The sequence below is a fragment of the Melanotaenia boesemani genome, chromosome 8, assembly GCF_017639745.1.
Source record: "Melanotaenia boesemani isolate fMelBoe1 chromosome 8, fMelBoe1.pri, whole genome shotgun sequence".
In the NCBI taxonomy this organism is placed as follows: domain Eukaryota; kingdom Metazoa; phylum Chordata; class Actinopteri; order Atheriniformes; family Melanotaeniidae; genus Melanotaenia; species Melanotaenia boesemani.
The window spans coordinates 9,469,767-9,482,925 of NC_055689.1; the positions used below are offsets into that span (position 1 = coordinate 9,469,767).

A 13,159-nucleotide genomic window follows, 5' to 3' on the forward strand; every position below is an offset into this window, starting at 1 on the left:
GTTAATGTGAGCCTTCAATTAAGCTGCATTAGCTACAAATGTGTTCTACCTTCTTACTTGCAAGCAGCTCTCAATGCATCCCAGTTCAGTGGTTCAATACTAAGGATGGCCATTTCTGTGGTAGAGAAGCGTCCAACCTCACCTCAGCAGGTATTACTTTTCCCAATTAGTCCCCAGTGTTCAGTGGCACATATACAAGGTTTCCAGCAGTATGCTGTCTGTGATGGCTTTGGTCTGCAGGACAGTACTCTGCATTTCAAATTTTAGTACATAATAACATGATAATGTGACTTCATTGTAAACTCTGTTCATGAATCTGTGGTGAGAAACAAGTTTTCAGCACAGAGTGCGTAGCTTACCCATAGTATCATCATACAGCTTGTTCAGTCTTATGCTGATCGTTTTTCATGATGGGACTGGAAAATCAGCTTCAGCAAATTCTAACAAACTCTGAAATCCTTTGACAAAACTGATGGGAAGCATTCCTACACCGTTATTGTTGCGATGAGGTCCGCTATTTGCTCTTCATTCTAACAAAATTTAGTTTGTCTGATGTCAAAGCTAACTATTGTATGGGACTTCTGTTGGGTGCTATGCTCTCAAATAATGCACAGTCTTGGTAGACTTGTGATATGCTAGCTTTTCCTAGTGATATTATGCTCAAGCATGTCTGATCAACTCTATATCGACCATATGAAGTGTTGCGAGAATGGTTTCGATACGTTACTTCAGCATGCCAAAAGTCACATTAGTACACCAACCAGAGGACTCATCTCGTCAGACATACGTCAGACATGTGTCGAGCTGCGTCATGAGGGGACTGGTCTTATTAGTCTCTCAATGCTTTAACAGAGATTTCAATCTAGTACTATCCCAGATGCAAAATCACCATTTTCCTCCTTTTTTTCCATTTAAAAATATTGATTTAGTTGGAACTTTACAGATGAGTTACTTTTTAATCATCATGTGTTATCTTAATAAAGTAACCTAACAGCCCTCTTTTCTTCATTTAATTAACAACAGAAAAAAACAGTAACACAGGGTTTAAAATATTTCCTTATTAAACACTGAGTCAAAGATGAGACGAGGAGACCCATGACAGCTTAAAATAAGGAAAACCTTCTCAATGCTTGCCCTCAAGTGCATTACACACGAACAGCCAGTAGATGGAGCTCTTTGGCTGGATCAAGTGTTTTGAAGCAACGAGTTGATTTCACGAATGACGTGTCAAAGTGAGTCAGTGCTTCACAAAGCAGTTCCACCATTCCTGTGGTTCCACACCGAAATCTTTGCCAATTGTTGTCTTTGGCTCTGTATGTTTCTTATATTCATAGTCCATTAGCATAGAATCTCAAAGCTTAGCAAAATTGAAATATACTTCTTTTTATCTTGGAGGTTGACAAGCAGCTTAGTAAATGTATGCTGATTGAACCCCTTTTGAACTGGATTACTGTGGTGGCAGTAATGCATTCTACAAGGTGCTGCTTAAAACAAGACAGTCCCATTTAGACAGGATAGTCGTGTAAACTATTCAGTTTCATACAATTAAATAACTGTTTGAAAATGTAAAAATTATTACTAATCCCAACTAAATACCACATAATTATATTATGATTTACAGATCTAAACATGAGCAGCAGTAGTGGTCTGCAGTCAGCAAAATTAGTCTTTGATTGATAATAATGAATCTGTACACATACACAGTAATGTACACTTACACAATTTTATACGTTGGACCCCCTTTTTCCTTCAGAACTGTCTCGGTGACACAGATTCAACAAGGCGTTGGAAACATTCCTCAGAGATTTTGTTCCATATTGACATGATGGCATCACAGAGTTACTGCAGATTTGTCGGCTGCACATCCATGACGAGAATCTCCTGTTCCACCACATCCCAAAGCTGTTCTATTGTACTTAGATCTGGTGACTGTGGAGGCCATTGAAGTGATTCTTAAATGGTAATAAGAGGACCAAAGTGTGTAAATCATCCATTTCTGAAATACTTAGACCATCCTGTTTGGCACCAATAACCATGCCATGTTCAAACTTACTTAAATCAGAAATATCTCAGTTAACATGAACATGGCCATTTTCTTTGTTTTTTTTTTTGTGCATCTTCACTTGGACGTGAGACTTTTCACACGGTGAAAGTCTTGCAACAATCAGTTGCAAGTACCCAGTAGAGATAATCATCACCTTATTAATGCTATATATATATATATACATATATATATATATATATATATATATATATATATATAGTAACACTTAGAATTTTTTTGTAAAATTTACAGTGGATTTAAGACAGTTTGTTACTGTCTGTCATAACTCCACATCCCACGCATGTAATTTAACAGTTGATCCTGCCAGTTATGAACTTACTGTAGAGAACTATATAATACTGTAGTCTTGACAGACATACACCACCCACTCTCACTCATTGATACCATCACTGTAGTGGGTTGATATAAGACAATCCTCACTGCCACACAAAGAAGTACATTTAAATTGGAAGCGTTTTTTTAAGAAAGTTTTTTTATAAACAAGAAGAATTTTACTTTTACTAAACATATCTGGTCTCAAGCAAAAAAGGCATACAATGTTTTGTTCATGGATAAAATGACATGTTAATTACATGTTTGTGTTTAACCTTTTCTGTCATTTATGGGGATTCATTAAAACAAACTAGTGAAAAACAATATAACAAAAAAAAAATATAACAACATAACAGCTGTCCTGATCTAATCAGTTAGTGAATCGGCTTAGTAACCATTAATTCTCAGTACGGTTTCTCCCGATCTCAGTTTTTTCTATACTCAGTATTTTCTTCTTACAGTATGTATAAAATGGTTGAAAATCATCAATGTCACTAAATTAGTTGACGTGGTTCCATTGGTTTGAAGTGCATTTATACTCCCTTTACAAACACAAGTACATCGATTTCAAACGTCACGGCCCTCACACTTTCGTGTATCCCTTACTGTGGTATGGTTGTTAACTAATATGTCCGCCAGAGGGCAGTGCAGAGTTCAGCGTTCACCTCCAAGTTCCTGCATCAGTTTCAGCCAATAACGAACAAGGCAACGGTGAAGGAGATTGTGTTTTGAGAACACTGTTCCTTCCAGGGTGGTGCGGTGCTTTACTAATAACAAGCCGTAGACTACCCCTGATATTAAAGCTCTCCTGAAAGAGAAGATGAGAGTTTTCAGATCAGGGAACAAGGAGGAGCTGAGGACTGTAGAGAAGAAGCTGCAACATAAAATCAGAGGGGGGAAGGCTGGTTACAAGAGGGAGATGGAGGAGCAGCTGCAGCAGCAGAACATCAGTGGGGTGTGGAGAAGTCTGAAAACTATCTTGAGCTTCAAAATACCCTACTCACAGGCTGAAGAGTCCTGAACTGGGTCTGCTGGACCAGAAGACATCAGCTCCAGGCTCCATCAGTCCTGCACAGATAAACTGTGTGGAGTTATGGAGAGTGTCTTGTTTCTGAGCCTCAAGCTGAAGGTTGTACCACAGTTCTGGAAGACCTCCTGTGTAGTACCAGTGCTAAAGACATTGCATGCCACAGAGCTTAGCAGCTACAGGCCGGTGGCTCTTATGTCCCATCTGATGAAGACACTGAAGAGACTGATCCTGGGACACTGCCATTCCATGGAGTGACAGATGCGGTAATCTTCCTGTTACATTACACTCTGGCTCACCTGCAGAAGCCCGGCAGCAGTGTGAGAATCAAATTTTTTTTATTTTTCCAGTGCCTTCAACACCATGCAGCCGGTGCTCCTCAAAAACCGGCCACAGTTTGTGAGAATTGGGACCTCATGTCTGATCTGCTGACCTGTAGTGTATGTGTCCCCCAGTGGACAGTCTAGGCCCCGTTTCTCTGCAGACTTCAGACACAACACGGATAGCTGCGTTCTCCAGAAGTTCTCAGATGACTCTGCAATTGTTAGACTGACGCAGGACTTTGTGGACTGGTGTCAGCAAAACCACCTCCTGATCAATGTGGGGAAAAAACAAAGGATATGATGGTGGTGGATTTTTGCAGATTCACCAGGTGAACATCCAGGGAATGGACATTGAGAAAGCGGACACTTATAAATACCTGGATGTTCACCTAAACTATAAACTGGACGGAATTCACAACATGGATGCACTGTACAGGAAGGGTCAGAGCAGCCTCTATTTTCTGAGGAGACTTTGGTCTTTTGGAGTGAAGGGGGCACTCCTGAGGACCTTCTATGACTCTGTGGTGGTATCAGTCATTCTGTACGGTGTGGTCTGCTGAAGCAGCAGCATCACAGAGAGGGAGAGGAAGAAGCTGGACAAAGTCATCAGGAAGTCCAGCTCTGTCCTGGGCTGCCCTCTGGACTCAGTGCAGGAGGTAGGTGACAAAACTAGCAAAACTGGACCATGAGTCCCATCCTGTGCAGGATGCCCTGTCTGCTCTGGAGAGTAGCTTCAATGGCAGACTGATCCATCCTCGCCGTGCAAAGGAGAGATGTCGCAGGTCTTTCCTCCCTGATGCCGTCAGACTTTACGATGACCACATGTGAGCTGTCTTTACATAATTATATTTATATTTATATTTAGATACAAATTTATACTGTACATACTCAGTAATAAAGGTAATAAAGTAATAAAGGTTTTCTTATTCTTATAACCAAACCAAATGACGTATTTAAAGGACACAGAAAACGGACGGAAGCCTTCATATTTGTCTTTAGAGTAGAGCATAAATGGGTCTTTAGGGTGCATCCATTCCAGCTCTTATTAATGAACCCTAGTTGTTTTGCTCTGAAAGTTTAGTTTTAGGGGATGAACGAATGTGCAACCGAACTCTGATGCACATCAAAGAACTAAATGCTGGTCCCCTCAAAAACATGGGTCTCTGTTATCTTCAAGGAACCAAATACAGGAAGTGGACTACAGTCTAGTGGAAACAGAAGTTGTTCTGCATTAAATAATAGATGAGCGTGGTTTCTTGTTCATTGTCTTTCCCTCCCCTTCAATAATTCTTTATGCAGTGGCATCTCAGTTGAAGAGGGGAATATGTTTGACTAAGTGCACTGTGACAGCAAACTCTGATCGGGAAAATGTCATAAGCTTCGATTGAACCATTCCCACTAGGTACCAAGTCTATCATGTACCAGAAAGGAAACTAGCCCAGACATACTGGTGCTACTTTCAGTGTCATTATATAGATTTTATTGTCCTTGAGTGGAAAATTATTTTCCACAGACTGAATCCATGGCCTCTACAAGATAAACATCAACAAGTAAACAATACAGAACAGGACATGATTCTCTCTGACATTCCTGATGATGGCACACCACTAATTGTCATGCATGGGAGACATGAACATTCACATTGGCAAACCACAGGCAACTGACTTCCTGGCTCTCACCTACTCTTTCATTCTCAAACTGGTACAGACTCTTCAAACACACAAAGCTGGCAATACTCTTGACTTGGCACTGACCAGAAACTGCTCCACAGCCAACCTGTCTGTCACCCTGCTGCACCTCTCAGACCACTTCCTGGTTAAATTCTCTATCTTCCTTCCTCATGTCACTCAAGCAGCTCCAAAAATGGTGTCCTACCGCAGAAACTTGAGATCCCTCAGACCTACACAGCTGTCTGTTAATGAGGCTACAGAAACACTCTGCTCCTCTCTCGCCTCCTCTCTGGACAAACTGTCCTCTGCTGTCAAAACCAGCTACACAAAATCCTCCCAGTCCATGGCTCACAGAGATTCTAAGGGAGCACAGAGCTGGACTCAGGGCTGCAAAAAGAAAGTGGCACAAATCAAAAGAGCACACTGACTTGTCTGAGTACCAGCAAAAACCTGAAATTTTCACATCCAGCCTAAAGGCGGCCAGGATAGCCTTTTATCAGAACAAGACCCGCAATGATCCCAACACACGACAACTGTTGATGGTGTTTAACTCTCTTCTATCTCCACCACCTGCTCTGTCTTCTTGATCCTGTTCCCTCTGACATCCTGCAGAGCATTTTACCTACAATCAAAACTGCAGTAACCCATATTATCAACTCCTCTCTTAAATCTGGTGTCTTTCCTTCTGCCTTCAAGCAAGCTTGGGTTACCCCGCTGCTGAAGAAACCCACACTCAACCCAGCCCAGGTTGAAATCTACTGGCCGGTCTCATTGCTTCCATTCATGTCTAAATTACTAGAGCGTGCCGTCTTCAGTCAGGTCTCACAGTTCCCCCGAAGACAACAACCTGTTTGATCCATATCAGTCTGGCTATAGGCAAGGCCACTCTACTGAAACTGCTCTCCTGTCAATTGCCAATTCCTTACGGCTTGCCAGATCCACTGGTCAATCCTCAATCCTTATATTGCTGGACCTGTCGGCTGCCTTTGACATGGTGAGGAATCTTGGAATCTTGGTGTCATCGTAGACAACCAGCTGACCTTTAAGGACCATGTTGCCTCGGTAGCTTGATCTTGCCGATTTGCTCTCTACAACATCAGGAGGATCAGACCCTACCTGACTGAACACACGGCACAGCTCCTGGTCCAGGCTCTGGTCATTTCACGCATCGACTACTGCATCTCCTTACTGGCTGGCCTGCCTCCATGCTATGCTAAACCTCTGCAGATGATCCAGAACGCAGCAGCACGTCTGGTCTTTAACCAGCCCAAAAGAGCTCATGTCACTCCGCTGCTAATCGCTCTCCACTGGCTTCCAGTTGCAGCGTGCATCAAATTCAAAGTTCTGCTTCTGGCTTACAAAACAATAACCCAAACGGCTCCAGTCTACCTCCACTCCTTAATCCAGAGCTACACTCCCTCTCAACAGTTACACTCTGCCACCACAACGTGGTGCAAAATCAGTAGTTAGACTCTTCTCCTCTGTTGTGCTCTGATGGTGGAACAGTCTACCAAACTCTGTCTGATCCGCAGAATATTTATCCACTTTTAAAAGCAAGCTAAAGACTCAGTTGTTTAAGGAGCATTTCCGCACTTAGCTTAACTCTTCTACTCAACAGAATGAGTTAGAAAGATTTGTCCAGCTCTTTGGCTCAACCAAGTACTGAATAAGCTGTGTGTACTTATGCCCAAGATGATATTGTTTGATGAATTTGTGATCTTGTATTTGAATAAAATGACTTACAAAAACTAGAAAACTAGAAAAAAAAAAAAAAAATTATATGTACTGCCTCTAGCACTAGCTGACAGCACCTGGGTCCAACTGGACTCACAGCAGTCTGACTATCACTTAATCATGATGTCCCATCTTGTTTGAATTCTTACTTGTGTTGTTCTTACTCTCACATGTAAGTCGCTTTGGATAAAAGCATCTGCTAAATGACTGTAGAATAGAATAGAATAGAAACAGACCAGAACAAACCATGACATTGTCAGCGGGGCTTGTTGTTAAGGCAGCTATGACTGCAAGTATCAGGCTTTTTCCAAAATAAGCCTTCCTGTATCACAATGTCCAGTACCTATACAATGACGACAGTGGGGTGAGATATTCCTGAAGTGAGTGTGTACAGTCCTGAGAAATTGAGATTGCAATATGAGTGGTGGCCTTGTTATTGAGTTCAGTGAGGTTGGATGTGGGCAGACCAATGATTCTCACAGCAGTGCTGGTTATGTGTGTGAGTTTAGTCCAGTTTTTAATCGAGAGCATGTTATATTAACAAGTGGATCACAGGACTGAACAATGCTTTAGTACAGTGACAGAAGGGGCTGAAGGAGGTGTGGGGCAACTTATAGAATCCGCTTATGGATAGCTGAGAGTCTCTGGGGATGTGCTGATCAAAGGTGGTTTATTGACCAGTGTCACTACAAAGTATTTTAAACTGTTCTTGTTTATTCTTTATTCTTGTTTAGTTGTTGATGCTGTGGGGTAGGAGGGGTGATTGTTAATTCTTTTGTTTTGGTGACGTTGAGGAGGTGATTGATGTTATACCACTAGGTGAAGTGTGTATTGGTGTTGTGGTAGTCCAGAAGTCCAGAGTGGTTGGCTTGTCTCTGAGTAGAGCAAGGATGGATATGTTATTCGAATATTTGAAGTAGGTTGTCCTGGCAGATGGATGGAGTCATTGATGTAGAGCTTGTAGAGGAAATTACGTTTTCATACTATGCAATATTTCTGGGCTTTATTTAAATTTTCTTTCAGCTTCACTTATTAAAAATTTGACATGGCAGTAATACGGGGCATAACAACACCTTGTTAAAACCATGGATCCTGAATTGGAGCAAACGTACAATTTAACCAAAATCACAGTCACCAAATTAAATTTAAAACACACGACACCTAACTAAAAACATACTTTAGTTGTAATACAGTTTAAAAGCATTGGAATTAAGAAGAGTTCAAGTGTGTTGGTTTTACTGGGTGCAGCAACTTCTTTGCACTGCCCAAGAGAACAAACATCCAGAGAGACAACACACATAAAGCTGTGCAGAGGTATAGTGCTGTCCCTCAGGATGTTGGTAAAGGTTCATAGTGTAGCCTCATCTCAACGCTCACTTAAGGTGGAAAGTGAAGCTTCTGTGCCTTCTCTAACTCCTCAGAGAGGCCTTTTGTCAGGCCAACCCAAATGGGCTTGCATATTTCAGGACTGGACAGATGAAAGCCAAATAGATCTGGAAGCCAGCTCTTTTAGCCACACAGAGATAATGAATTTAGCTTAAGAGAGAATATAGTTAACACGGGCATCCCAGGACAGATCTGATGGCATCTGAACTCCAAGCAGCTTAAATGTGGAGAATCTACTGATGCTACAACCATGAACCATCAGCAGTGGAGGAGAGGGGATGCAAATCCCTCTTCTTATACTTATAACCATGCCCATGGACATGGTCTATTTATTGTCAGAGAAAGGTCCCGTCCCCATGTAGTGACAGAGTCTTCTGAGTCAGGCTAGAGATCCCATCAGTGGTATGTCAGCATATTTCACAGGAAAAACTGAGGTGGGAAAACTTTTTCTGTTTCACTGTCTAGTTTTACATCTGTAATGTTATAAAAAGCATAACAAAATGGGTCAGAAATAAATGAAAAATAAATAAATGAAACTTATTCTATTTACATTGCAAATTTGTCAGTTTTGTTTTCTTAAAAAAAAGGAACGTTGCACGTTATAGAATTGTTTAAAGTTGTATTGTCACACTTTAATTTACAGTGTAAACAATTTTTAATTGTTTTGTTCAAAGATTTTTATTTCCGTATGGTGTGTAGTTTGCAAATGTGTTCTGTAGGAGAAAACAAGTATTGAAAATGGTTTAATTCTAAATAATCCAAAGTAATAAAATATAACATGTTGATAGTCTGTAAACTCAAATAATATAATAGATTATTCAATCAATAAATAATACATGCAATTATCTTAATAGTCTTATACTGTAACAGTACAGTAATATGCCATTAAAATTCATTTCAGTGAAATTACCCGAACATATTAGTTAAATGTCTTATCATCCATTAAATAAGCCTTTGTGATGAAAAATAAAACCCACAAGACCAGCATGAAGCTTCTTTTGTTGTTCTCTGAAAGCAAATGTGTTTATTTCATAAACTGTTGAACCGATACATGAAAGGTTTGCGTGAGTTTTAAGCTATATTCAGTCAACAAGCAAACACCAACAAAGACATTAATGGCAGTTTTTAAATTTACAGTCTTTTTGTATCTTGGTTTCAGCCGAGTCCCTGTTCCTGCTGTGGGGCGTCTACCTGTGCTACGCCGTCCGCACCGTTCCCTCCGCTTTCCACGAGCCACGCTACATCGCTGTGGCCATCTACAATGAGCTCCTCATATCAGCCATCTTCCACATCATCAGGTGGGTTGGAGAAACAGAGATGGAACAGACCTGGGCGGGCATGAAAACCAAGACAGAGAGGCAGAAATGTGGCTAAAGGTGGAATTATTTCTGGTTTCATGATGAAGTGGTAAAAATTAAAGCAGGAAAATGTTAATCAGAAGATAGACAAGACATTAAACAGAAAAGGATTCACAACAGCGGAGTGTTTAAGTCTGATTTGATGGTAATCTCAAAGACAGCAAGTTGAAAATTGTACAAAGACAGAGGGGGGTGCTTCTGACACCCCTTTGAACTGCATAACCTGTTGTTTAATCATAATCACAGAAATATTTGCCTGTTGGAGCAGACATTACAAGTGCACAGCATGTCAGATGAAAGACAGAGAATTTACCCGTCCCCTTCATCAGGGAAATGAACAGTGTCAGCAGAGCGCATGGGGAGCCAGTTAAAAGGAGGTGAATAAAAAATGTCTTCCTCAGGCAGACACGCAGCAGAGACGTGCTGTGCCAAAGCCTAAAATAAACCCTCTTTACCAGGCTGCTGTTTGTCTGTCTCTTCTCGTCTGTGTCTCGCAGAGCTGGAGAGTAACCCAATGACTTTTTGAGTACAGTAAATGGCCTTTTTCATTTAGTTATTGTCAAGCCAGAGAGTAATTAAAGTTAATGGTGGAAAATTATTTCTTTACAGGCTTATTTATGGGTTTGGTGGGCTATCTTCAGTGCTGCATTCATACTGTGCAAATGTTTGGAGCCAGCCCTTTTTTCCTTATATTTTCCTTCAGAGCAGCCAAATCTTTGTTTTAAAGCAGTCTTTAACAAAAGTTCTCCAGGCTTTCTGAAGGTCTTTTAAAGTTTTTCTTTGGACATTAGACACTTTTTGTTAACTCATTGTCAGTCCAGCACTTGTACCTGATCATTTCAAAAGGAAAGCCTTTTTTTTTTGTTAAGCCATTTAACGCTGACTTATGAATTATTCAAGGATAAGAAAAAACAAAGACATTCAGATCAAGACAGATCAGGTCACACACAACAGACAACTTAGCAAAGAACCAGTTTTAAATAACTCCTTTGAGCAGTTTGGTAATAGCTGTTGCAAAGATGGTAAAGATAACGCAGCCTGACAGACATAAAACATGGTGATCCCAAAGCGCTACTGGTTTAAAGCTTTGCATATCTCACCATGGCGTGTCTTTAAAAATGTAATAAAACTGGACAAGTTGAGGACAAAGTGAATATGTGAGGCATCAAAAACTATCTGAAGAAGATTAACTGTGTCTGACAGTGATATTCTTAAAAAATAGAAACAAATTCAGCAAAGATCTCACACAGGAGCTGAGAGATGCCTCTAGGCCTTCATTTGATCCATCCACTGTTCACTGAAGCCTCATCAGAAATGTCTCCATGGAAGGTGGAAGCCCTTCATAAGGAAGGAAACAAGGAAAAAAGGCTGAGGTATGCCAAACAACACACGAACTGGACTGAAAATCATTGGAAACAGGTCTGATGGAATAATGAATCCTCTTCACAGACCAAACCTTAACATTATTGAAGCAGAGAACAGAACAAAAGGAATCAAAATAAGAGTTTTGGGAAGTCCTATTAGAAGCCAGGAGAACTATTTCTGAAGACTCCTTAAAAATATATAACAAAAAGGTGGTTATAACAAATATTGTTTATTAGAAACACTGTTTTTACCTTTTACAGTGTGTTTCCAGTTGTTTTAGGCTATGTTTAAACAAATCACTGCATTTATATCCTGTTTTTCTCAGTGAAGGCTCAAGGCTTTAGCACAATACTGTACAGCAGGACATTTAAAGGGCACCTCAGATGGTGTGGTGGTTTTCACAGCAGCCTCACAGCCAGTAAATTTACAAATCTCTGTGTGGAGTTTGTATTGTCTCTGTACACCTACGTGGATTTTCTCTAGATCCTCCTCACAATCTCCCACAAGAATGGGTCATACTTTGTAGGTGAATAGTTAAAAACCCAGCATGTTCTGTTGTCAGACTTGGTTGACCAATAACAGGTCTGCTTGGTTACTGATTGGCCAAAGGTGGAAGTTTGTTTTGTTGTTTCTATTGTCTCTGTGTTAGCCTTGTGATGGATTGGAACCCGGGCCGGAGTCCACTCTGCCTCTTACCCTACGGCAGCTGGGGTATGCCTCCTTGTCACCCTGAATGTGACGAGGCAGGAATGGAAAGTAAACAAGTCTCTGCTGCTCCGAAGAGCCTTTCATGATTTCTGGCACTTAGAATATACTTTTTTTTATCATCCATTAACTCTGAAACTTTGAAAAAACCTTGGACCCTACCTGCTTCCGCATACTCTTCTCAGCCATTTCATTAGGCACACCTTGCTAGTACCCGGTTGGACGCTCTTTTATCTTCAGATCTGCCTTAAGGTGTGATAGATTCAACAAAGTGTAGGAAACATTACGCAGAGATTTTTCTCCATATTGACATGACAGCATCACACAGTTGCTGCAGGTTTGTCGGCTGCACCCATGATGAGAATCTCCCGTTCCTCCACATCCCAAAGCTGCTCTGGTAGGTGGAGATCTGACTGTGGAGGCCATTGTAATAATAACAAAATGCCATAAGAGACCTTTGTAATTAAAAGAAAAAAAAGTTTTCATTGACTGTAATCCAGCTTTATCTCTGGACTGCTGCAGCACGCTGACTTGGTAAAACACTCAAAGCTCACATCGTATGACTTTATTCCCCAGCAGATGAAGAAAACTTCATTTATAATACTCACACTTCTGAAGGTGCACCCAGTGGATTTTTTTCATTTCTGGAAAGATTAAACGAATGAGATGTTTTTTTTTCTTGTCCCACTGAACGAGACAGACTCATTTTCTTTTTTTTAAGCTTAAATGAAAGAATGTTCACTCGGGGATATTTTTTATAGGAAAATGTGTGACAAATGAATTTTTTGCCCAAAGCGACTGCAGGCACTTTATAAAAATCACCACCCCAGTTTTCCTTCTCCTGCAGTGGAACTCACAAAACACTTTTTGCTCTGGGGAAACTTGAGGTATTACTTGTCCAGCAACTCTATAATATTTTTTTTCCAAGTCAGATAATCAAAACCTCTATATCTGACCACAGGACCATGAAAACTAGCTGGAGCATCTGTGCTGCTCAGAAGTATATCACAATTCATTAATACGGGTCAGATTTATTGTTTGTATAATTGAATTATTCCCTCCTGTAACTGTATTCGGTGTCATTGACCAAATACATCATCCATTCCAAGCCATAATAAAGTGCATACAGCTCATATATAAATGGAAACCAAAGGCTGCCTGAAAATACTTAAGGTCATGGCTGATACTAGACAGAAAAGTTGGCTCTGTTTCCG

The 13,159-nt window shown here is 40.6% G+C and overlaps 1 protein-coding gene across 1 annotated transcript in view; it reads left to right on the forward strand.

Moving 5' to 3' along the window:
- Positions 1 to 13,159, forward strand: part of gpr158b (G protein-coupled receptor 158b) — a 111,842-nt gene that overhangs the window by 66,834 nt on the left and 31,849 nt on the right. Inside the window, exon 8 of the mRNA XM_041992657.1 lies at positions 9,677 to 9,815. Coding sequence (XP_041848591.1) covers positions 9,677 to 9,815 — 139 coding nt within the window. The remainder of the gene's footprint in view (positions 1 to 9,676; positions 9,816 to 13,159) is intronic.